The 27,370-nt window shown below is 38.3% G+C and overlaps 1 protein-coding gene across 1 annotated transcript; it reads right to left on the bottom strand.

Moving 5' to 3' along the window:
- Positions 1 to 493: 493 nt before the first annotated feature.
- On the bottom strand, positions 494 to 24,138 carry MED13L (mediator complex subunit 13-like; the record flags this gene model as incomplete). The annotated part of the gene is made up of 13 exons (XM_010190762.1): positions 494 to 717; positions 2,427 to 2,606; positions 3,269 to 4,215; positions 6,627 to 6,832; positions 9,875 to 10,095; positions 13,569 to 13,668; positions 15,061 to 15,185; positions 15,602 to 15,707; positions 16,705 to 16,927; positions 18,120 to 18,848; positions 22,080 to 22,184; positions 22,997 to 23,159; positions 23,985 to 24,138. Coding segments are annotated over 13 exons (3,483 nt in total), but the record flags the coding sequence as incomplete, so codon positions are not given.
- Positions 24,139 to 27,370: the final 3,232 nt, after the last annotated feature.

Here is a 27,370-nt window from a genome sequence, read left to right as displayed (position 1 = left end):
ATATAAACCCAAAAGGCTCCGTTTACCTGTTGACTTGAATTGCCCTTTCAGCAAAACTAAGGTTACAAAGTAATCTTACATATTCAATAGTATACAGTATGTGTGCTTAAAAAAAAAAGTGTTATCTCCAGCCTGGCAATTACAAGAAAGCAACAGTTTCTTTAATCTGCCTCTTGCTTTCTAGGTTTGATGTGGCCTTAATGCGTTAGGTTGCAACTGTATTAATTCTAGTGTTGTATCCACTGTAAAAGAAGAGAGCATGTACTGGAAAGAGCAGATGGCAACAAATAGCCCTAAATGCATAGAGAATTACAATACAACTCAATTAGATAGTATTCTTGGACTCTGAAAGTGCAGAAAGTCCTCAAAATGAAAGACATCCTTAGTCAAATAACTGCTGCTTTAAAAAAACATGGATTTCTCTCAATGAATGTGCACTAGAGCAGAAATGACACTGAAGAATAAATAAATGAGTGTAGTTCCTCTTTCCAACCTCATATACAGCACTCAAGTCCCTGAAGAAAGTCTTGGCTCCATCGAGCAAGGCCTCATTTTCTGGACACACCACGATATAGGCGACATCCCGATGGCCCCCATATGGGTCTAGCAACAGCCTCTCCCAGAATGGCAAGGAGAATGGAGAGATTGTCAGGAAGTCCTTGTCATAGCCCACGAGTAAAGTCGGGATTGGAAGAGGCTCAGGAGATTCCTCAGAGCCTTCAAAGAGAAAAAAAAAGAAAGAAAAAAATGTTAAAATAACTGGTTTAACTGCAGTGGGTTCCCTGGTGTACGAACAAGCGTGATTTTTACCAGAATACTGGAAATCACTAATCCCCTGCCATGCTGAGTTTCCTAGAAGTTTGACCACAGTGTGGAAGCACATATCGAGGCTGTATCATGCCTGATAAACCATGCTCTCCCACGGTCTTTTTCCTTGGGAAAAAAATATTTAATAAAGGAGAAGGAAGATTTATACTGTACTTAAGAAATGTCATAAAATCCAAGTTCAGTCAGCCAAAGCAGAGGAAGCCGATCCAAGCACCATTTAAACCTTCCTAGAAAGTTAGAGCGAAACATCTTTCAGTATACTGTAAATACACATACTGCCCTTCCTGAGGCTTAATCTCATGGGTTTACTTTGTCATAACCATAACCACATCTCACTAGTTCCTGCTCAATCAAAAGTAGTAAGAACACAAAAAAATCTGTTTTTATAGTTCTTCATTTGTTCAAAATTACTAAGTTAAAGGGTTAGGCAAACTTATTGCCAGTTCTATTAATACTAAGCAAATACAGATATGATTTGCTTAGTAAATAAATAAATAATATAAGCAAATAACTAAGCAAAATTATTAAAATTGCCTCCCGTTCCTCTCCACAGGAAGTGCTCAAACCCTTGCTGCTACAGCTGAGCAGACTACCGGTCACTTTACACAGTATCTCCCTGACACTGTGCTCATTAGGAGAAATATTGTTGAAAATTTTCAGTGAAAATATACCCAGTAGTTTCTGCAGAATATAACATAACTTTATGAAACAGTCTACATTCACTAAAAATTACTGAATCTGTATCAAAGGCTCTGCTACTTACCATATGGTAATTTTGGTTTTATTCTCTTGCAACAATTGGCAAATCCTAACTCTTTTAAGTTACAAATGTTGGAAAAATGATTAGATTAGAAGTACTCCTTGCGAAGCACAATAGCTTTAGATGGGAAGTGTAGTTACCACAAGTTGTCCTAGTCCCAAAGGAAAGTCGGAATATATCAAATACCAACAGAGAGAAAACAAAGCAAAGCATCATGGAACTGTAGAAAAAAAACTAAGCAAGACCGCATCAGTTAAGACTGAAATAAATTACAGAGAGAAATACATATTTAAACGTCAGTCATTATTTTACAAATGTGCACATACTAAATCTATTTTGTAATTTGTTTTTTTCCAGAAGTATCACTTATAACCAGGAGATACTTAAACTGAATCTTCTTATTAAGACTATGGGAAGCCTTAGAACAAGCAAACTTCTTTGTGGAGAAAGCATACCCACTTTTTGTGTATTTGTACCACTGAGAAAGCCCCTCTTCCCCATTATGACATGGCACACGTTTAACTGCTTCCTCTCTTCGTGTTATTTATACAGCAGCTAGCTTCAGTACAAGCCAAATTACACACTCAGACAGGAAGTTTAATCCTCACCCAGCATTTTTGCACTCTGTAAATATTCATCAAGCTGGAAGGGTAAAACCTCCACTATAGCCTGTGCTTCGAATGCCTTTTAAGGCATTTTAAAGCTATGTGAAAAGACTACCCCCCACCCAAGCTATCTGTAGAGCCCATTTGTTCTAAGGTATTTCCAGAAGAAAGTGCACATTTCTAGAAAACTCTGCTTTCATTTCAAGTGTTGGCACAGAACACAACGTATGTACCATAGGTTCCCCGTCCTGCCATCTTATGGAACTGCTGCCAGGTGAGCGGTCCCTGCACGTGCTGGATGTTCTCCCAGGTCCTTCCTGTTCGCTTCTTCTGGATGGCATCCTGGAGAAAGGGCTGCAGTGACAGCAGCATGCGCACCACGTCCTGGGAGGAGAGCATGCTGATATCCAGTACTGCAAATGACAAAGAAGCATCAGTCATTTTCAGTGAGGAATAGGAAGCATTATTTTGAGGTGGCAACATTTTCTGCCTGATTGTTCCTTTGCATTGCTCTTCACAATGAATTTGCACAAGTATAATTAGCTTAATGGCATTTACTGTGGTACTTTATGAAAACATTACTGAAATAAAGCTGTCATCACAGTCCTTTTCACATACCTTTCAATGCTACTGTTGTCCAGCTCAGTTCATAAGAAGTCAGAGCATCTTCAGCATATAAACAGCTAGTATTTGATTATAAAATCACTTCTTTTTTCTCCCTTGGTGACACTTTCATATAAAGCAGTTCTTTTCTGCTGACTGCATATACCCTTCTCAAAAAAATAGGGGCCATAAATCTGCCCTCTCCTCAATACCTGAATTTGTTTTGCATCTCTGCTTCAGATTTGCGAACTTCCAGATTCTTACATAATCCAGACCACAAAGTCTAAGGACAACTGGACTACTGGGACTTTAGATATAATTTATAAAGTTTTCAGAAATCGACTTTATTTCTCAAATATTTTTATGCGTATCATTTCCCTCATAAAGATTAAGTGGCTCACAATTGGCAACTTGCAAACAAATTGAGAACACAAAATAATTCAAAGAAAAATAAATCTGTTCTGACCCATACCATTGCTGTGAGGCCAAGAATGTACAGTGGCACTTTTTACTAGGGCTTCATCCACTTTTCCACCGGTGGGGTTGTCCACGTACTGTCTGCCCTGCTCAAGGGCATTAAAGCACTCTATCCAGGAGTCGTTGCTGTCTGCCTGCAGCCTGTCATAACTCCAGTTCATACACGGGAGCGTCTGCCGGTTGTTGGAGGACATGTAATCCAAGCAGCTCAGAGATGTGAAAGGCTGCGTGTGCTGATTCTGGAGGAGCAGGAGGAGGCTCATGGGAGGTTCTTGGGTCCTTCGAGCTCCCTCTCCCATCTGAGAGATCAAGTTGCTTTGACATATCATCAGTCGTCTTTCTGCAGCTTGGCCGATGTCTGAGGTCTTGCCAAAAATATCCAGCTCATCCTCAATGAAAAGCCCAGAGTTGTAACCTAATTTCCGGTTCATAATAGCGCTGAAGCCACAGGTGCAACGGTACTGATCTTCATTAGAAGAATCTGGGATGTATAATCCGACATCTGCACCTTTAATATTCATATTACAGGCGCATATACAGCAACTATCAAAGTTACGGTCTTTGAAGATGTTCAAGACCGAGTCTGAAAGAATCAAGGTGACGTACAGGCTGTGGGCTTCGGGGATCGGCTGGACAGTGGCTGGCTCCACAGAATTAAGCGGTCGTGTTGTAGAAGGGGTAGAAGCAGGTGAACCTTGATCTGTGCTGTCATATTTTACAGATCCTTGACCGCTCGCAGTACCCCCACCTCTAGGAGTCCTTGGAGTCCTGGGAGTGCGTGGGGTGGGGACAGAGAAGCGGGGAGTTGCTGGTGATGGCAGAACTCCTGCTCCACTGTTGCTGGCTGGAGCAGTGCTATTTAGCATCACAGGTGTATTCATCTGAGGAGTGTTCATCTGAAGATAGTCTTGGTCAGCCAAACTCCCAACACTAGGCACATTGCTACAAGAAATGGAAGAAAAAACCAGAGTCAAATGCCATCACAAACTGGTTGGTTGTGAAGACTGATTTTGTCAAAACTTATTTTTAAATACAAGGAGATGGTGAAAACTGAAAGGATTCAATGAAACTGCAGTAAATAGAGAACACCTTCAGACATTCTGCTCATAACCTTTTACTCATGTCTCTCAACTGAAATTGTAATTCTCATCATGAACACCGTCATTTCTTATCAGTATAATAAAAAGGTATCATCTCAGGAACTTAGCCCTCTTAAAGATTATTCCCAAGGCCTAAAACTCAAATGGTCTTGAGAAGAATCTCTAGATAAATTATCAAGTTCAGATTTTAGGATATTTGTAACTCTTTTAGGGAAAAGAGAAAAAACTGAGAGGTTGTTTTAAACAGAATTATCTGTGAAGAGATGTTAGTGGAAATGAAGAAAATCATTCAGAGGCATAGAAATCTTACTTTATTTTAGATATTATCAGCTTAAATAGCTGTAAGAAGTCATGCAAGTGGCACATATACAATACTGCCTCATGGTGGTACGCAACTGATAACAGTATTTCAGATACTAGAAATGCAAATCCTCATTTCGGATTACATGGTATACAGCACAATATGGCACATTCCATTACAAGCTCTCAGTCCAGTACAGCTAAGAAAGATAGTTTTGGGTCACCTTCTGTCGTGACTACTTTTTATTACTCTGTTTTTGTCATTTTCTGCCAAATCTAAGTGACCAAAGAACAGTTTGTTCATTCCCATGAGATCTGACTTCTCTTTGGAATGACTTATGTCAAGAGACAGTTAACATGGGGCCAATCAAAAGAATAAGATCTTTAATTTACTTTTTCCAAGTTGCTAATAAATTGCTCCCTTCTCTTGAAATGTGTTCATTACGTAGTAGGGCAAGGAAAAAATGTAAGAACTCAAATGAATCTCTTGATAAAGTAGGGGAAACAGGTTTTTTCATGTTTGCTTGTTCTTACTGTGTACTTGGGTGTTATTTAAAAGGAGTACTGTTTCAATGCTTACATATCATTAGAGACTTGAAAAGGAAAACAGCACTTATTCCTTAGAATCATTTAATTACCTTGAACTGATGTATGTCCAACTCAGAGCAAGAGAGGGAAAGAAAATAAAGTTTTGAAGGAGTCCTGAATCTGAAGCATACTGAATGCCTCAGACTAATATGAAAAGGTGACCTAGAAACCTTGATTGGCAATCACTCTGTCGGAAGCCTGCAGTAATAATCTTCACTCTAATTGGATTATACTGAAAATGAAAGGGTTCTTTTCCCCAACAAATACGTGGAATTAATAACCAGCTCAGGCCTGGTGAATCAGTTACTATTATGAAAAAAACCTCAGAATTAAACTGCTCCCTAGGCACTATCAAGGGTTTACAATTTATTTTCTGCAATTCTTTTGAGAACACCAAAGGATCCTTTGGAGCTGGAAAAGGACTGATTTAAAGGATTTATAGACTGATTTAAAGATACAGGCTACTTCCTCTAGAAATCAATGCAGTGCAGCAGGAGACCGTTGTACTATTATTATCCCTTTTAAGAGATTTTATTAATTTAACGGTGCAAATTCTTGACAGCTGTCAAAATCTCCAGCAATTAATTTCTTCCATAAACACTGCTAATTTCTGAGAACTAAGTAAGGAATACAAGCTTTTAAATTTAATTGCAGTCTTTGTTTTTAGGTCACAGCACTCCCACACTGAAGAGAGACTTGGCATCTTTTCTTTTAGTATTTAGAAAAGGGAGGACAGCATCCATCCAATGAGGATCTGCCTGATTAGCAGCTCCGTATGTGACCCATTCAGGTTGAATCACAAGAACTCAGAAGAGCTACCACGAGAACATGGACATGAGGGCTGTCACAGGCCTTCCCAAAATGTCCAGAGCCCTCAGAAGGCAAATGGGAATCACCAGGACCAGATGTCATCAGACTGAAACTCAAATTGAATACACAGGTACACGGGGGGAGCCTGGCTGCAAGCTGGAGAACTGGGCACCGACATGGGAGGACAGAGATGTGGGAGGTTAAGGGCATTAATTTTATTCCTTAACACTTCGGGTTTATGTTTAATTACAATATTTTCCTTGCAAGTAATTCAAGTACCACATGCTGCTGTGTTTTTAAAACCATTGAGAGTATAGCAGACACGTACTGTAACACCACCAATTTCCAAAAGCTGTTGTTCAATTCAAACAATCCTGCTATCAGAACTTCTTTGATTTGAGACAATGACAAATTTAAAAGGTTTGAAATACATTTGCACGACATTTTATGGTCCTGGTGCATAGTAAAGTACTGTTACTAGATGCAAAAAAATTAATTAATGAGCCATTTTAGGTATGGGCACAACAAACTAATTTCCTAGAAGACCATACTTACTTGTAGCCATCCCTAATGAAAGTGGCTGCAGGCGGCAAAGGAAGTTGTTCAATTTTAGGAGGAACAGCCCAAGAAGGCCTGAAAATGCAGGCATCTGGTATCTTCAGAGGTAGGAGGCACTGACTTGGCAGTATCTTCAGTGGAGCAAATACAGAGGAGCCCACAAAAGGTTGAAATGATGGAACTTTGTGCACATAGGAGAAATCCTGCAACATCCAAGTGACATTATTTACAACAATATGGTAAATGTTGCTCTTCATATATAGGTATTTATTTTTAATTAAAACCTATTGTACTGTTTGAACCCTCTACAACTGTATTTCTTCTAAAATTGAGTATACTTATTCATTCTACAAAACATTCAAGGGCAGTTCCTTCAAGGAAACTCAGCTGAGGCTCCTTTTTAAACTGAGAAGTGCCTAATTTTGGCACTTACAAGACTGATCTTTGCAAGAATTTTATACTGACAGTGAAGAGAGAGGCTGAGTCACATTGGGAAGCAACCTCTGGTGCCTTAAGTCAGCCTCTCCTATGTTGGGGTTTAATATAACTCAGGTAATAACAGCAGACACTTTACACATTTGAAATATTAAATATAAATATAGTATTGCATTTAAATATATAAAAATTTAGTAAACATAATATTAAATGTAAATATAAATGAAGTTCAGTCAAACTGGACTTTCATGGATTGTCATGTTTGTTTGCAGAGAATGATGACAAGAACTTCAGCCAGATTTTTAGAGCTATTCCAAGTTTCTTTCAGAAGAAAAGTGCCTTCTGAGGCACTACTGCAAAGTAAAAATCATTATTACAATAGTAACAGTAGTCTCAGAATTTCAGTATTTAACAACTTAGATCTTTGCATTTTTTCCCTTGCACCTTGTAAAGCATTGAGAGATGAGAAATGTGTGGATTGCTATCTTCAGCTGCTGAAGACTCAGCACAGGGAATCTACTTACATGTTCTCAAAATGATTAGCAATGGGTTTAGGTGCTTGTTTCCCCACTGGTGTATATGAGCAGGTGTGACACACTTAAAAGCAAGTAAACCGTGCTGTTGGAAATGTTATCAGGAAGAATTAGAATATGTATTTTAATACTCCTAAAATGGTTGTGAGGGAGATTAAAATATCTTCAGTATCAATGATGCCCTAAAATCTGTTCCTACTCAAAAACTCTCAGCTCAGCAAATTCCAATACGGATTTTCTTTCCAGGCCCAAGTTATCCTAGTCCTAAGCAAGTAGTTCGCTGCACAAACAGAAGAAAAAAAAAATCCCAGCAAGGTCTGTGGCAAGGTAATGTCTTACAAACCTCATTAAAAATTTATTTCAAACTTCTGTGATGGCTAACTATACAAGCCAAATAGACAGCTGTACTTCAGTAAAGCCTCTAAGAAGATGCTTTTTCTCATCATGCCTTCAAGTCGTGAAGTGAGGACAGAAGGAAGAAGAGATCTTGCAATAACCAAGGAACCTTGCCTGGCTTTCCAGGTGGGGAACTGTCTTCACGAGGGGCACACCAAAACCTGACTCCCTTACACCTTTGCAGAGTCTCTCTTTCCCAACAGAATTGTTTGTAAAAGCTCTCTACCAGCTCAGGCCCTTCACAGGTGTCAGCTTAACGTGCAGCCCTGCGAGTGGGTACCTCCTGGTTCTGGCTAGATGCATCTGAGCGCAACAAGGAGACACAACCCCAAGCTGCCTTACTTTACCCAAGGACAGGGTCTTCCTCCTCTCCCAAGGCCAAAACTGAATGCTCTTTGGGAGAAAGTCACCCTGTGGCTTTCTGTGCTTTACTTTCAGTCTGCCTGAGGTATACTACTGCCACACAGGAAAATTTACTAATTCATATCTGACTAAATAATTTATACTAAGGTAAATTTATATATCAGTATACTCGTATTGATATATAGCCACTTCTTGTCCATGCAACTGCAAGTGCTGTATCTTTCCATGCATAGTGCTCTCAGCAATGCAGATCCTTAAAAATAAGCCTTCAGTTAATTCCAACTTTCACAGGAGCACAAAACGCGAGGGAAGGAGGTGGTGTGGGGGAGAGAAATGGCTGCTGAAATAGAAGGAACAGGCTGTGGCAGATTAGGGACAGGGTGAGCCTGAAGGAGAAGAATCAGGCTATAAAATCAAGGGCTGGGGACTACCAGGAAGACAGTTATACCGTGTTATCTCCCTTTTTATTACCTGCATACAAATGAGCTTGCTGCAGAACAAGGTGATGTGTATTTCCACACGGAAATGTGCATTTTTAAAAGAAAAAAACCCTCAGGCTATAATATGCATGGAAATATGATAACGATAGTTTCTGACAAAAGTGACAAAAAATTGGCCCAAAAAGTTAAGTAATGCAGAATACACACAAGCAGGCAGAATGATTTTATCCTACCTCTTAACCTGTGCTAAAGATGGAACAATGAAATACAAATCAATGTACACTAGGTGCTTATGTTAAGTTCATTTATGTGATGCTATGGAAAAATGGATACGTCTTGATATGTAAAGTCAGGGAGGTGAGTACTAGTACCCAGCAGCAGAGTCCCCACTTCAAAATAGTTCTTTACTCAGATACACTATAGGACTCAATATAGGAGTAACTATGTGACATTACCTGACCTGTGTTATACAGAAAGTCAGATAAGAATGGTCCCATCTGGCCTTAAAACTTGTGAAGTAACATCAGCTGAAGAAGAAACAGAGCAAGTTCAACCCCTGGGCTTTCTCAGAGATTTTCAACCCTAACCAAAAAAGGCAACATTTCAGAGAGAAAAAGGCAGCCTTTCTACATGCATGATTTTATCCAAGCTGCATTCCCAGAGACTGGCAGCAAGGAGTGGCTATACATAAAAGGTGCTACAGAAAAATTATCTGAAGAAATAAATCATTTAACATTAGTCACAAGTATGATATTTTTTCATATACATACATTCTTTCTGTTAGGCATAGGGCTCATTTCACATACAATATAGTTTCTTTCCTGAGAACACCCAAAAACATTACAAACAAAATTACGAGAAGAAAAATAGCGACAGTTAAAATCAGGGAAATAATTAAAAACCACTTTTACTAGAGAAGAATTGTTTTTCGAATTAAAGACCAATAATGTACTTTATATGGATCCCATTCGCATTTGCTAAAGTAGTCTGCTACACACACGGCAATACGTGTGACTCGTAATCAGATCAAAACATACACGGATGAGACTATAAAAATACCACATCTTTGGCATGTTACCTTAATTTCTTCAGGTTTAGGGCTACCTAAGCCATCTTCCACCTCCATTTTAAACTCAGCAAGCTGTGTTGGAACCATGTTGACCATGGGACTTTCCATCATTCCCAAGGTAGTCACAGTCTCTGAACTTATTCCATCTTTATAGCTCATTACCGGGGAGAAGGCAGGGTGTTGTTCTAAAGAGGGTGGTGTTGGGAACATCCTTTGGAGATCTGCCACAGCTAAATATGATGAAATAATGCACTGTTAATCATTAAAATATAAATTCTCAAGGAAATAAAATAACACAGACGAGACTAACTCAATACTAGCTCTTATTTCATTAGTTAAAACCTAGTAAAGATCCTACAGAGTTCTGCCACCAGTATAAATCTAGAGAGAAAGTTAACTCCTAGGGTAAAAAATACAAAAATTCCGAAGGATAATTTGCAAGCTCATTGTTAAGCAGAAAAAAAACATCTGATAGATGCACAAATTCTAAGTACAATTTTAACAGCGTCAAAAAATATTTCGTAATTGAAGAATTAATTGACATTAATGCGACGTTCACTCCAGCAACTGTTACTAAGGAGATACAGAGTAGTTTCTTCCCTTTTTTAGAGCTGATAGAAAGCCCTAAAACAGGAGGCTTTTAGGATTAGCATACACTTAGCTGCATTTTTCCACTGACATACAGTCATTGTGGTCTCATTTGGTCCATAGCGACATAACTCCTGAAGAGAGGACAGGCTACTGTTGCTAACACAAACACAGGCAATGTTCCCTGAGAATCAGACTGCCAGGCATCCAAAAGTGGTAAGTGTCAGAGGAAGCCACGAAATTATAATTTTGCATCACAAGACATTAAGCCAGGAAAATCCCTAAATTACTTCTCAGTAAATGAATGTAATACAATCACTCATCACATATTTTTCTTCTTTAAGCAAAAGAAACAAAAAACCCCAACAGAAATGCTTTATAAAGTAACTAAACAAAGATCAGAACCGTCCTGCATTTTCTCCCCAGCTACATTCTTTTTCCTCCCAGCTACCAGCTTCAGGATTTATTTTGCTTAAAATTCAGAAGACATGCTATCTTTGCCTGACTTGAATTAGGACAGATATCCTCTGGACACAACCATCACTCTGGTGAATTCACTGTTAAAATACTCAAATTAGAGGAGGGTACAATTCCCATAGGTGTTGCTTAAATACTTCTTCTGAAAGACTAAATGCCCAATTCCATTTCCATTCCTACACATCCATCCAACCTGAGTTGACAGGACACAAGAACATACTTGTATTCAATAACTTTTGCAGCCTAAAGATCATAGAAAATTCATAAATACAGATGAATTTCTGACTGGTAAACACTGCATTATGGAAATCCAAGCTAGTGAAACATAGTACTACTCCCAAAAAGTAACCGAAAAAGAGAGAAATAAGTGATGGAATTAAAATTATATATTGTATATTAACATAAGCACCAACAGGACATTTTTGTAGGATGCTGCAACCTCAAGATGTGCTTAATTAACAGAGCCAAAACCTGAATGTCGTTCTTTTCTGCACAGAGATGAGGAAAAGACAAAGTGACACAACACAAATAAGTGAAGTCCTCTCAAAATGGATTTCTGTTGGTAGTAACAGTCAAAGCTGAGCCCAAAGTCTTTCACAACCTGGAGTATAATCATTCCCACTCTGTTGTTTTGGGGTTTGGTTTTTGGCTTGGTTTTTTTCTTCTCCCTTTGTCAGTCTTTGAATTTAATTGACCTTAGTCTTGTCCTGATACCGGATAAATTAATGTTGAAAAGAGGTTCAGTAGAACGGAAAAAACTACTTTCCACCCAATGCTAATATGAAATATAATCTTCAGGATGCCATGTGGATTAGCTACTGCCTCTGTTTTTCAACGAGAAGTGAGCTTTAGGAATTGGAGAAAGTGGGACAGGAAGGAAGGTTAAAATGAAATGTGGTCAGTTGGACTTTATTATGACGTACAAGGCATTTCAGTTCCCTGCAGACACTGTTATGCCTCGACAGCTGGTGTCAAGGGGATAGCTACAAAACAGGAGCGTAGCTATTTAACTTATTCCCTACAGCTCTATAGTATAGCATTTTCTCACACACAGGCTCGCTCCAGTTAGCAAAATTCTGCAGTGCAGATTCATAAAAAAGTTTAATTACAAAAAATCCCCCAACCCTACAGCAACAGGCTAACTATCATTATTCATTTTCATGTGTGTCATGCTTGAAAAAGCTTTGCATATTTTAAAAAGCTATGGATCAACTAAACCTGTCAAAATCCAATCTCTGTATACTTCAGACTTCTACATTTGAATAAAGCAGCACAGCTTTTATGGGTTCATAAAACTCTGACTCATCTCCTTCAGACTGGTTTTTTTTCTTCTCCTCAATTTGTTCTCATTACCAGCTAAAGTTAATGAGAAGGCATTAAAGAATGATTTGCAGATAGATTTGATTTCTGCTTACAGCAGCCACAAAAATCAGCCATTCTTCCTCCTCACCACTAAGTAATTTGTAATTCATAATTTGATTGGTTAGTATTATACAAAAAAATATCACTTTCCTCCTCTCACACATACATATACACATTTCTTGTTCATCAAGAGAAATGCCACCTACATGAACAGAATCACAGAACTGCTCATGTTGGGAAAAACCTTCAAGATCATTGAGTCCAACCGTAAACTTAACACTGCCCAGTCCACCACTAAACCACATTCCTACGTGTCACATCCACCCGTCTTTTAAATACTCCCAGGGATGGTGACTCCACCGCTTCCCTGGGCAGCCCCTTCCAGTGCTCAACAACCCTTTCAGTGAAGAAATTTTTCCTAATTTCCAATCTAAACCTCCCCTGGCACAACTTGAGGCCATTTCCTCTTATCCTACCACTTGCTACTTGGGAGACCAACCCCCACCTCACTACATCCTCCTTTCAGGTTCAAGAAATCCCATGTATCTCAGAGAACAGAAGTTATCATTCTCAATAGTTGGGAATGTCCTTTAAAAAGTCCTATTGTTTTAGTCTGTTTCATACATTTTCAGCATACTAAATTTAATTTCTAAGTTTCCTGCACTCCGATAGCCTTACTTGTATGTGTGTAGTGCCTGCACAAGTGTCATTTCTACCATAACCATCTGTAAAAGGTCCACAATGCATCTTCACTTAGAAATGATTTTAATCCTGCATTTCCACATCTAGATTAAACCCTGAAGGTGAGTTTAGTCTGAATTTGTTCAATGCCAAGTGTAATTTTCTTTGAAGATGGGTTGCACCATAATGGCCAATTGGTAAGTCCCAGATTTAAGTTCACTGAATTCTTCAAAAAGAAGAATGATACATACTTAAAGAGAGGTGTGGTAATGGTGTGAGTAACTCACATTAAATACTGAATTGAGAATAGAGGGGATAGATTCTAAATGAAGACATGTAACAAATCCCTCCCATACTACCAAGAGCATCCCAAATCTCTGCAGGCACATCAAAAAGATGTCTATATTATAATCTACTGTTTTCATTAAAGTCTGCTTGTCTTCTTTTAACATTGGCATCTGGTAATTAGAGAACAAAATAAGCACACAACCTCTCAGTCCAGAAGAAGTCACATTACGGCCTACAAAAAGGCAGTATGGTAGCTACAAGGACATTTTAACTGTTAACAAAGTGGTAATCAGTTGTTGCTACTCACTTGGTGGATAAGGTACTGCTGTTCTACCATCCTTCCCTACAGGGCGTTCCTCAGACCCTACTGCAGGTATTTTTGATGACCGAAGAGCTGGTGATACAGCCTAAAAGCAAAATAAGCACATACCACGTTAAAAAACATAGGTAATATTAGAATCCATAAGCTATTAAAAACTCTGAAAACTCTCTGAATGAGATTTCACAAGGAAGAAAAAAGTGTATTTTTCTACTCTCCCATCCATTCCCTCCCAGGAGTCTGGGTTTCTTTTTCCTCTCTTCCTACACTAAAACAACAAAAATAAGTCTCTGAGAATCAACCCCATACAGAGATACATATAAGCATATGGATCTATATACACATAATTTATATTGAAAATGTTATCACAAACACTGAGCTTGAAATTAATGTGACTACTCTACTTGCTTCCATGTTTGTACTACTCCAAAATAATAATGAGAATACACCACTGAGAGTAAGAATGCCATTAACAGACGATCGCAGGGGACAGCTCCACACATGCAAGTTTTAAGACAGGAAGAACATTAGATCTGCCCAGGCCAGCTGCACAGGAAAAGGTACTTTTATATTTTGACAGAACAGTACGATAATAGATTTGCATGTTAACTGCAACATCTTAAATGTAGTTTACGTGGAACCACAGAACAGAGAAAAGTGGTAAATAAATTGGTGTACTTGAAAAGTATTGCAAAGACCGAGGCAGTAGACTTTTAAATCCTATTATCTACTATCAGTCAGTTTAGGATCACCTTCTGTATCATTCTGGTTAGATTAGATTAAGCTTGAACACGGTAATTATTCAAATCTTTGCCTTTCCATGGGTCTTGATTGTTTTTCCTGGTAATTGATGTAAATCTGCTCTTCCTTTTGTATTTCCTAATATTCAGCAGCTATTCCTCTTAATAGTGAAATAAACTGCTTGTAGGTATAGAAAGCAACATGCTGCAGAGAATTACTGAAATTCAGTAAGGTTTAACCTAATTTTCTTTAGGCAGCTTTTTAGACAAGGTAAAAGAACAAATCACCAGTTAATGAAACTAGGATCTTTTCTGTAACTCTCAAACAAGCACAAAATACTGACAAAAGCTAAGGACTTGAAACTAGGCGCAATACATCTATAAAGCAACTACACTGGTTTACCTATGGAAGAATTCTGATAGTCTGGTCCACGCAATGACTCTGTTAGCAGTTATGTGTATACAGGTTCCTCTAGTGACTGAAAATGCCAGACAGCAAAAAGCTTTGATGTTACCTAAGTGATCTCCTAATATTCCTGAATTATACACAGTGATGATTTCTCTCTTTGATGGATCTCCTCTAGCAGTTCTCCCTAGTTAAAATCCAAGCCTGCCTATCTGGAAACTCAGTCTCCTATCTACTAAGAATAACCGCTCCCCACTCGGATTCCATCATCCTCCTCTTTTTTTTTTTGGCCAAGGTTTAAGTCTACCAAACACTCAGTCCTACAAAGACTTACACCAAGCTCATCTTCATCTGAATTATCGAAGATATTATCTAGATCATGAAGTGATGGAGCCAGATCTGTCACCTGTGTGAGGCTACCAGAGCCTACTCGGCCTGCAGCATTGTCTTGCCGGGTATCTATCAAAAAGAAAGAGAAAAAAGTATGAAAAATGGGAGCAGAGTTAATACAAAACTGCCTTTTTTTCCATTTTACTTCTCACTGTAAACAGGCGACAGGCAAGAATCACTGAAGCCCCTTTTCTATCGTGTGACCTAGAAATAGCCATGTAGTCAAGTTTTAGGCAAGCACCAAAGGTCAGCTGGGAAAGAATGAAGGTAGCTATTGCTCAACTTTAATATTCTAAAAAAACCTCAAACAAAAAAATTGTGTTACTATAAAAAGGACAAGCAGAAACAAACTCTGTCCATCTGAGGAGCTGTCTATAGCTCTCATGTTCAGTAAAATGTTCAGTATGTGGTTTTTCCTTTCAGATTTTATTACACAGTATTGAGTATTTTTGCTTTGCAGAGCAAATTAAAGAGCTTTTACTCACCAGTCTTAGGAGCAGAACTGAAAATAGACATGGCATCTTTTCCATCAGGAACTGGCGTAGAATGACCTGTAGTGAGGATTTCCTTGGTACCAATTCCATCTTCTGACTATACAAAAAAAATCAGAGAGTTTTTAATGGATATTAATTTAAGCTAAGTAAGAACAACTGTTTTCCTATGTCAAGCCATATTCTGGGCTCTTGATTCAAAGCTCTGAGAAACAAAAAACATTTTAAGAAGGAAAAAGAACACAGTTGTTTCCTGCTTATCTACGCATCAGGAAAATAACGAAGTACCACTGTGTATGATTTCCGAAGGATTCCATATACATCAGCTACCTTGGATAGCCAGTACAGATAACTGGCCACCTCAGTTTCTCTAGAAAACATATCCTCTAGAATTTTAAGCATGGTGGCTACCCCCACAAGAACAAATCAATGAGTAAGCAAACGATGAAACAGCTCCATAATGGATAAGACAGATAAGAAGTCTCATGCACACAGCGCAGGTGATGACCACAGAACGGTGATCAACTTGTTTTCTTTCACACATGGAAGAACACCTCTAAGGAAATGTTCAAATGAATATAGCATCCCTGCCACCAGTCCTCTCAGCAGAAGGCTACACTGATTTTGCCCAAGGAAAGAATAAATAAATAAACTTGCGCTGGAGAGATCTGAGATTTGCGGTGAGGGGATATGACAAGCTAAAGCAAGCAGAAAAAAAAAAACAAAAATTGCCCAGTAAATTCTTTCATCTCTGCAAGCAAATACAAGGCTCAAAATATTTTATTTCTTAGCTTAAATCTGGAACATCCTGCTGGTCAAGCTGAATATCTATAAACAGGAAGTATTTCTTGCAACAGCAGTGTTTTCATATACAAGCAGGTTCAGATGGATGCCAGCAAACACCAGTTCAAAAAATGGCCACAGAGAAATGAAGTTTTTTCCTGTGAGCCAATGCAGGAAAGAAATACCTCGTCTCTTTGATTTTGATCTGTGGAACAGGCTTGTGTCATCCTGAGAGATGAAAAGCAAATATTGTGCTGCGGTACTAGAAGTCCAATAAGAATGTTAACGATAAAGACTCTGGATTTAGGCGTTACCTTGTTCTTTTTCAAAGGATCTTTCTCAGCACCAAGTTTGCATTTTTTATTGCCAGTGAAGCTGTACTTTATATCACCATCTTCAAAAGTGTAAGGATCACTAGCATCTCCCAAGCCTTCTCCAGGTTGTTGTATTAGAGGCAAGGGATCAAGATAGTTCAGTGTCTGCACTGGTTTCTGCTCTTCCAGAATTTTAAACCGTTTATTAGGTTGTGCTAAGAGCCTGAAAGTAAAAACAAACACGCAACAAAGCTGTCATGAAACAAAACAAACACACTTTTTGCAGCAAAGAGAAATAACAGCTTTTAAGATCTGTAGCTGTCACACACAAACACAGCCCATGCCTCACTCTGTCGTCCTTGATATAGCAGAAATGTTTTTTCCTCATATAAAGGATGCATTTGCCTGCATGTAGTATTAAACATCTCACTGTATTAAGAACTTTTGTTCTCAGACAATGAAAAAAGAATCAATCTTATCACTATATAAATCATAACACTTTGAAGTACACATAACCTTTTCAGCCTAGCAAATTCCACTGTAATTCCCAAAATCAATGTTGTCATAACTCAAAAATTCTTCCTCAATTAATTTTAGCTTATACATTTTCATTAACTACTCTCTGCGGTACATTTTTTCTATGCGTTGTCAGAATGCAAAAGTAATTTTTGGGCTAGCATAAAATAAAATCCACGTTTATAAAAATAAAAAAGAGATAGCTAAAAATTCCTTAAAATTAAAGTAGTTCATGTGCTTCACTGAGGAAGACACTATATGTAAATTGTAGTTTTTCTAAAGTAACATTTATGAGAGATTCGTATTTCCTCTTCTCTGTGTACAGACCAGGAAGACTGTTAGGGTTTTCAGTTTCAATCCTACAGAGACTGAAGTTAATAATAAAGCTTCTATCAATTTCAAAGAATCGACAGTGTGTTTACAAAAACACAGCATTATTCCATAATACAATATCAGCTACTACTTACAGAAAACATGGTACAGTGCAATTTTAAACCCACACAATTGGACAAACCACACTGAAGTGCCATAAATAGAATATCACTCCAAACCAAGCATTTATGTAGCAGGAAGGTTGCATAACTAAGCACAGATTTTCATTTTTATAAATGATCAAAAGACATAAGCTCAATGAAACTCTTACATTTGCTCAAATTACTGCAATATAGGTTAAAAAGATTTATCAGTTCTTATAACGTCCAGCTGAAAGACAGATACGAAAAAAACCAAGGCATACTACAACAGCACATTTCTATTCAAGCATTTAATGTTATCTCCAGCGTACATAACCTCTGATGTTACAGTGAAGCCCTCTACTTGTTTCAGTTTCAACTGAAAATAGAGTTTGGTCATGTTCCTCATTTACTAAAACCACCACTCAGATCAATTTGCACTCTTACCTTTTCAGTGCAGTGCTGTCCGAGTTGATTTCCATCTTGGCATCGTATCTCTCACACGGAAGATCTGGTGGCCTGAACTCTGGATCATCACTTGATGGGACACTATAGGTCCTCCATACATCCAGTGACTCGTTGTTCTGAATTATCCCGCAGTATAATGCTGTCTCGCTGACCTCTGCCATCAGAGGTAACCTCTGTCCAACAAGGACTGTCCTATCGTCTAAGCTGGGCAACGGCTGCAGCTCCAGCCCACTGCCGTAGAGTGCTGGGTTTACAGGTACAGACGGGGGGTCCAGGTTCTCTGCTTCCTGACCTCTTGGCTGGGGGCTCAGTGTGGGAGGCAGAGGGGAAGTGGGGGAATGGGGTGAATCCATAGGATTCATATTCATTTGCTTGCTTGGATTTCTAGCAGGTAGAGATAGCGGCTTCTCGTATTCTCTGGCATTAGGGACTTCCAAGGAGGGTTCCATTCCTTCTAATCCCAGTTTCTGCCCCGACGTGTCCTGCTCCATGCATAGCTCTTCAGTCACAGAGGGCCGATGGTGAAATGGCATCATAGGCCTTTTTTGCAGTTTATCTCCTTTTTCCTGTCTCTCTGTTGTTTTGTGCTTTGAAGAGGCAGGAGGTGGCAATGACGAAGATGATGATGTTCCCACACTGAATCCTGGCTGATTTATCATTGGGGGACGGCTGGAGCCAGCAGCACAACGCTGTTTGAAAACCTTGTGCCTGAAAGCAGAGGCAGAAAGAAGTCACTGCATGGTTTATACGGTTATCTGACCTAATGGAAAGAAAGAACAAACCAACAAAGAACAGCACTGAGAAATCTTATGTCTATTCCTGATCTTTTATCGGATTCTGGAATGGTCACATCATCTGGACCAACTCGGCTGCAGTTTCTCTGACCTATAAAATGAAAAATTACAGTCTCCAGAGAATAGCATTCAAAGGAAAGATTTCGTGTTTATAAAAGCTTAGTACTGCTCAGATGGAAGGTGATACAACAAAAAACTCCAAGTTACTGTTGTTTTCATTACCCTAAAGAGAGATGGCCTTTCAAACAAAAAGAGTGCTGTGGAACTACACCACTACACTTGCACACTCTTGAGCATCTGTTACTAAAGATACAGATCAGAATTGTTTTAGTTATGTTCACAGACACCATACACAGCAGGATGCTTCCATGGCAGTTTCCTCCTCCATGTTAGGTAAGGAAAAATAAGTACAAAACCAAACCAAACAACAACAAATATTGAAAAAATGCAGTAATATACAAACTTACTACTGGCTTCATATTTTAATATGGCTTTTTTCAATTTGTATCCAGTATCTCAGACTGGAAAGCACAGGACTGAATTTCAGCATTTCAAGTACTGTTAAACACTATTTTCATCATATAGCTGACGGTCCCCGAGGATGTTACAGCTGACAAATCAAACTGTCCATATTTCTATTGGCCTTTTGTGTTGTTGGGGGTTCTTTGTTTAGTTCTTTAGTTGTTTGGTTGTTTTTTTTTAAGCTAAGCACAAATTGAAAAACGTATTGTGCTTAGTATTTTAAAATTTAAAGTTATATATAATTTCAAAATAAATCCCTCGATCCCTAGTTTTGTTTATAAGGAACAATATCTAGGACAGCAACAGAACATTTCAAAACATGCAATATGCTTCTTACTCACAAAGATAAACTACATTATCACAAGTAAACTGGACTACTAGACTGAAGAACAAATTCTGCTTTTATGACTTAGCAATGAAAACATCTGAGTCTTATAGCGCACAGTGGCTGTCAAATGGTACAAATACAACTTTTTGGACTTGCTACATCTTTTTCCTATAACCACACATGTTGTGCGGTATTGTCCTGGCATTCTTTGTGGGCTTTGCTGTTCTCAGGCCACGCTACAAATTCTCTGCCACAGCAGATGGTCTTTAGCTGCAATCGTCCATGATGGGGAGCTAATGCCCTAGTAACTCAAGATTTGCCTTAAGCAAGTTCTTGCAACGTCTCATCAACTTCATTCTCCATCATTCCCCGTATTTTATCTGACTGCAGAAAATTATTTTAGAGTCTGTTGTTCAACACACAAATTTGGGTCTAGAGAAGATTGAATTTGATGCCAAGTACCAGACAACCCTTTAACACTCCATATTAATACTCTTTTTTATACAAGACATAGAATGGGCACAGTAATGACTAAAACTGTATCTATAGAGCAGCAGCTGACCACTTTCTGTACCTATACAGGAAATTTTAATTGCTGTTTGAAACCAGGTACCACCTTCATTTTAGTGTTTTAATTTCCCAGTTGCTGTATTTACTAACTCCAGCATGAAGTAGTTATTACTGGAGGTGTTACGACAGTGTGAAATTGCCAGTGTAACTGAACCTTTCCATAGATTCAGGTTTCCATTGGCCACTACTGATTCCCCATGCTTTCTAGGCAAGGCTGGACCTCAGTTTTCCATAGGAAACACTTGGCATCGTGACAAAAGATGTATTCTTGAGTGTATACATACAAGCAACAAGCAACTGGGGCAAAGAGCAAGGCTGCAGAAGAGCAACACTTTCACTTCAGATACAGCACAGAGCCTCCAGGTTGAACACTCTGCCCACCACATGAGGCACAATTCCTCTGCATCCCATTATCTCTTCTTCTAAATATACAAAGCAGAACTGGCTTCATGAGATGTCAAACACAAAAGGTACAAGGACACAGTCTTGCTTCTTTCAGTTTTGGACAACGGAAATTCAGGGATTGTGAGAACGCTACATCCCTAAATTTCTCTGTACAGCCAAATCTATACACAAAGCTCTTCAGAGACTACTGTGGCAGGTAACACATTCAAGAATCTGGTTAGACAATATATTAATTTTACTGTTATTAACAGCAACATTATTCTTGAGTTTGCCTTGCTGCTGAAAGGAAAATAAAGAAGAAAAAAGAAAAACGGCTATGCCTCCGCCAGGCAAAAAGCAGAGCATAATTTCAGCCACACCACTGGCTGCAGGGTTGACTATTATTCTGGCAAATACTCTTACGGTAGTTGGGGAGGGGTGGGGAGATGAGGTAGGGGGAAAAAAAATACCAAAGGGCTTAGCATGGCACAGTCAGCATTTCTGTTTGATCACACAAACATTTACATCTGTGCGTACTTACGGAATAACTTCTTTAGGTCATAAAAACATATTTACCAGTCTTACAAGTAGAATTGAAAATTTCAGCAGAAGCCATTTCACAAGACTATTTCATTGGAAACTGTTATTTTTCTAGCCCTGTAACATGTGATAATTTTAATAGTGTTAAGCAAAATTAGTGGTGCTGGGTTGCCTTTCCTGAGTGAGTTGTACTGGAACTTTAAGCATTCATCAAAGATGAATAATAATTTAATTTCAAATTATCTCAAGTGTTTGTGGAAGTAAGCTGTGACTTCTTTTTGATCAGTTGATAGGGGATGACCATGCTGCAAAGGTTTTACATTCTCTTGGGTGTTTTTTGGTGTCTGATGAATCATGGCAGTTTGCTTAGAGGTACATGGAGTAAAGTGATTCTTAGGGCTCTTTTTCCTCTTCCTCCAAACAGGGACAGTAGCACTATCTCTCAATCATTATGCTCTGAAATGTAGGCAGCCTCTCCATCATGAGTCTTACCACTTCAAACTTGAAAGCTCACGTCTCTGAAAAGCCTGAAGGACAAGTTCATTACAAACGAGAAATGTTTGAGTGATTCTAGCCTCCATTCTCTAGTGCAGGATCATTTTTCCACTCAAGCTGACTACTGCAAGTGACAATGATACAAGATGCATATTAATCACCTGAATATGAGTGATGATCATATGTCTGATATGAGAGTTTCCTCTTCTCTCAACTAAAACATAACTCTCTTTTGTAAGTGTACCGCTGTGTGAATTAAACAGGGCTCCACCAATATGAAAAATGCTTACACTCTTCAAAGCTCACCTGGAACAAGAACAACTGACTCTTTGGACTGGATCCACAAAATCCCAAGAAACAGCATTGTTAGGAACTTCCTCTTCCAAAGTTGTCGTTGTAATTTGATTTCTCCTGGAGAAGATACAATTATTTTAGTAGCTATCACCTTTTCTAAAACAAAACTTTAAAAATGCATATGCAAAATCATATATGTTCCCCTCAAATAAATTACTTCCTTCTACTACACCTTTGAAAGAGAATCCTATATTCAACTGCAGGGCCCACTGTAAAATGGGTCATTTGATTTTTGTGGTTGGATGGTACCAGCTCTACATCATATAGCTCTGTCTGGCATTTGAGCAGAAGAAGCAAAGAGCAAGCAATTTATACTGAACCTGGAAATTCTTCTGACGTATTTCCAATTGCATTGAAATAGTGAAAATACTGATTTCAGGGCACACCATGTCATGAATATACTTTAAACCTCCAGTAATAAGGGCCTGTGAAACTAACAACATGACTTTACCATATCCTTGTCAACACATGTAATGTAATGCTTTACAAATACTACCCTTAGAGTTCTAAATATTAAATATACACTATTTGTTCTTCAGTCACCCAACTTTCAATCTAGTAACTACAACTGGAGCTAGAAACTGCAATCAATAAATCTGAAAGCATCTTGCTGAAGGCACATATTATAGACTTGTAACCTCAAAGACTGTCACAATTAAGATACACAACTGCAAATAAAATGCTAAGTGATACGAGTTTTCAGCTGAACACAGTAATGAATTTTCTTTGATAATGCTGTTCTGCATCATTAGCTTTGATTAGTGGCAAAAGAATTCTGTGAGGAATAACATTATCTAGGGCAAAACTATCACAATTTTAACTATATAGTCTGTGTTGTTAAAACAAAACCATCAGGACTGCTGCCTTACTTGGACTGTGACCTGTTGAGAATGCATTCCTTCCAGACGCGGTGAACCATACGATTGTGAAATTTTGGAGTAATCTTGCCTGATTTCTTTGGACTGTGTACACTGACTGTCCTCTCCTGTACAGCTGAGTGGCTGATACTGCTCTGAGAGCATCCACTTTCTCCTGCAAGATAAATGAAGCATTAATGTTATAGCTGTTCTTAATATTCACATTTGATACTTTTTCCTGAAAAGACTTTCCCTCTTAGAAGGCTGCTGACTACACAGATGTTCACATTCACTAGAAAATACTTAAATCATCATGACACAAGACTGACTAAACTACATTTCAAAGCAACGCTTGCCTTTGGGGTAACAAAGATGGCGCTAGGTTACACCACATACATGCGCAATCCAGTTGTGCGAGCACTGCACCTCACGTGAGACAGTATGCCCTGCTGCTTAAATGGAGGTAGTTTGGATATCCCCCTACAGCATCGTATTGAATCACTACGAAGTAGTGCAGATAGAGGTTTTTTCCCAATTATCCTGGATGTTAAACTTGAATCTGTACAGTCTTTGGTGAGCTCCTTTGAAGACTAAATTTATTATAATATGGATGGTTCTAAAAGCATCTATGAAGAAAGTCAATAATTTATGTAGACTATTTCAAAGCAAAAATCAGTTCTTTATACTCAAGATAAAACTTCACTGAAGAAATGAATGGATTACTGTGATGCTATTTCTTCATTATATGCTTGAATTGAAATATCAGAATCAAAATTTGCCTCTGTAAAATCTTACAGTTGCGATGTATACTACTACAGAAATTGTTCAATAGCTGGATGTTAGCATATACCATTAATGTAATATGTGAGGTTCTCAGTGGTACTGTATGATTATCAGAGAGATAACAAATGAAGGTGTTACTTCAAAATGTTAATAGCCTGAAAACTCTGATTTACATTCTGCACCTCATTTCTTTCTGTCTGTGATGCAGAAACCTTACCAGCTATTGTACAAGCAGATGTTTCTTTTTCTACTATGAAATACGGGGTTTTTTTAGACGAACTGAAATCTAACACAGTCATCCTCACAAACACAAAGTCCAACAGTAGAGGGAGCTTTAGGTTCATTTGGCCTGGTGACTGAGTAACACTGCTCTAGGTGGAAAAGTAAGTAAGGAAATGCCGCAATTTAACAAGGTCAAATCAGTGTACAGAACACTTCGTCCTCCTGTTTGACGCAATTTAGAAGCCTTAAGAAAGAAACGCTGAAAGGATTCACTGCTATACATCACTGCATCTAACAAGGTAATTCTGCTGATTTCTATTAGGTGACTTTCAAACTACAACTTCTTAAGATTTTGCACAAGCTGTCTAACTCTGTATCTTCGTGCTTGGATTTTTCTTCCCAGTTAGAAAATCCCTGATTCTCTTTTTGGAAAGAATTCTAATTTTTAAAAAAAGGTAATAAAAACCATAAATCCCTAGACATACCAAGGCTTGTGGCTCTGAATTTATTCCACTGGCTTTCAAATGCTCTACAACATTGTGAATTTGACAGATGATAAAAAGCCAGAACAAACATTGAATATTAGCAAAACTGTCCTCTTTTTTTGGAGGAAGGAATGTGTATATATACAAAAACATAAGGCACATACACATACATTGCTTATGTAAATAGCGGGACAGTTAAAACTGCCAGGAAAAAAAAAGGATGGAAAGTGAAGAATAGGAAGTAGGAAAGAGTAGTCAAGGAGCTACCAGAGCTTTCAAGTTACACTTGATTGCATTGGTTTCCAAAATTCTGCAATATTTTTATATTCTATAGTACAGAAATATATGGCATAACATGAAACAAGTTTGCAGTAGGCAAAAACATTTTGTTCTCATACACTGACACTATTTTTTATCCATGAAAATCACTGACAAAAATCCTGGCAAACACACACAGATAACTATGTCATACAGGGGTGTAAATACTGGAGGACACAAGCAGCCACTCACCAGAGGCCACCTCACGATCCCTACGGTGCAATCTGCTTCTGCTCATGAAAAATGCCACTCCCTACTTTCACTAGCAATTTGTTTTGTTACATACTTGAGACAATCATGGAAAATACGGTTGAAAGAGACCTGAAGCATCATCTAGACCATCCCTTGCTTCAAAGCTGAGTCAACTGCACTCTTATTCTTGAAGCACATTTCAATAACCTGTTTTTTAAAAACAAACCAGTCTCCCCAAACCCACCCATATTTCTGCTGATGGAAGTTCTGTAGCTTCTCAGCAGCCAATTTATTCTACCATTGCATTATCCTACCTCAAAGTTTGTCCTCGTGTTTAACCTAGTTTTGCTTTGCTCTTGTTTAGGTTCACTACATATTGGTTGCAGAGAAAAGAGTCTTCTTTTTCTCCTTTTATGTCTCTGAAGACAGCTACACCGCCTCCCCTTCAAATTTCTCTTCTCTAGACTAAACAACCTCAATTCTTTCCATCTTTTCCTGTAGGTCCTGTTTGCAAAATCTATAATCATTCTTACTGCACTTTTCTGGACTCCATCCAATCTGTCCACATCTTTAAGTGTTCAAAACTGGACATGGCATTACAAACACATTTTTACCAGTATGGGGCAGAACTGAAGTATTATTCATGTGCCTCAGATTAATCCATTTTATGTATCCCATTTACTGATTCTGAATGGCATGACATGTTTTTCCAATCCATTTCTCCAATTTTTCAAGGTCTTTTAAAACGATGTATGATACAATATAAAGGAATCCTTTCATTATTCACTGGAGAGGCACCCCTCTGATACAATTTCATATTGCCCTCAAACAATAGCAGAGGCCAAACAGAAACTGTGACAGGCAAATTGGACAAGATGAACACTTTTTAGATATTAATAGTTTATAAATATTCTAAAATAGAATCCCCTTGTGATACTGTATAAGTTTAATGGGGATCTGAAAAATTTAAAAATACAATAGCACATTAAAATATGCATCAATACTTCCATAGAGACACTTATTTAGAAGTTGACTGTCTTGCTTCAGTCAGATACTAGTAAGATTTTGGTTATTTCAACTATCGGTTGCTTGAAATAAACACTATTCAAAAGGAATTTAAATCTCACATTCTGTATTATCAGAAGTAAATGCTAAATACTCTGTCTTCATATACAGGCAGTGTTCATGGACAAATGAATCCACACAAGCACTTCCATGGCAATGAAGCCAATTACAATTAGATTTCTTTAGCTCTGCATCAAGATTGATCCCCTAGATGCGTCAGAACTATCTAAAGGCTAAGCTAGCTTGGTAGCTCCTTGGACCTCAGTGAGAGTATAGCAACACTTCTTTATCCCCATCTGGCTGCATGGTCTCACAGAAACTTGTAAGAACTTCAGCAGCATTGTTGCTCTGTGAAATTTGGTAAGCACTAACAAGTTCAAAAAAACACAAGCTCAAGCAGAAGAAGGTGGCCCAGTGGCGAGTGGGCTCTAATGGCTTTGCTAATGTGACTCAAGTCAGAGAATTTCTGTGAATTGAGAACTCAATGACAAATAATAGTCATTTGCAAAGAATAAAACATGCTAGTGCTTGTGAAATTATTATTAATAAAGATTACAAGAAGAGGCTGAGAAAGCTGGGGGAAGAATCTTATCAATGTATGCAAATACTTGACAGGAAGAATAGAGAGGATACAACCAGTGGTGTCCAGTAAAAGGATAACAGGCAATGGCATAAACTGAAATACAGGAAATTCCATCTAAACAAAAAAAAAAAACTTTTTATTGTGAAAGTGGTCAGACATTGGAACAGGTTGCCCAGAGGCTGTGGAGTCTCTGTCCTTTTGAGTATCTACTCAAAACCAGATTGCACAATGTCCTGAGCAACCTGCTCTACCTGACACTGCTTTGGGCAAAAGGGCTGGAAAAGACAGTCTCCATAGGTCCCTTCCAACCCCATCTATCTTGTAATTGTTAGCAACTGGCAAGTCTGTAAAGAGCAAGCTCAGAAGACAAACTACACAGGAAAAAAAGATTGTTACTTGTAATCATTCCTTCAAAAAATTTTGAGGGAAAAATATCACTTAATTTCTTTTATTCTATATCAGATATTTTCCTTTTTTACTTTATCATCTTAGAAGTTTGCACTCAGACAGACATCTGGCTCCTACGTTCCTTAGTTCTCATTTGAAATTGCAGTCCTGAATTTGTTACAGCATAACCACGCTGACAGCAACTAATCTTAAGGTCTTGTCTGTATTCCAGATGATGACAGGTTATAGATATTTATTTTCATTTCTGAGGAGCAACAGGATATACATATTCATTTCAACGAAGCAAGATATTAAGGATATAAGCTGGGGGGAAGTGTTGATCTGCTAGAA

The sequence above is a fragment of the Mesitornis unicolor genome, unplaced genomic scaffold (assembly GCF_000695765.1).
Source record: "Mesitornis unicolor isolate BGI_N332 unplaced genomic scaffold, ASM69576v1 scaffold2298, whole genome shotgun sequence".
In the NCBI taxonomy this organism is placed as follows: Eukaryota; Metazoa; Chordata; class Aves; order Mesitornithiformes; family Mesitornithidae; genus Mesitornis; species Mesitornis unicolor.
This window is presented reverse-complemented; position numbering and strand designations above follow the sequence as displayed.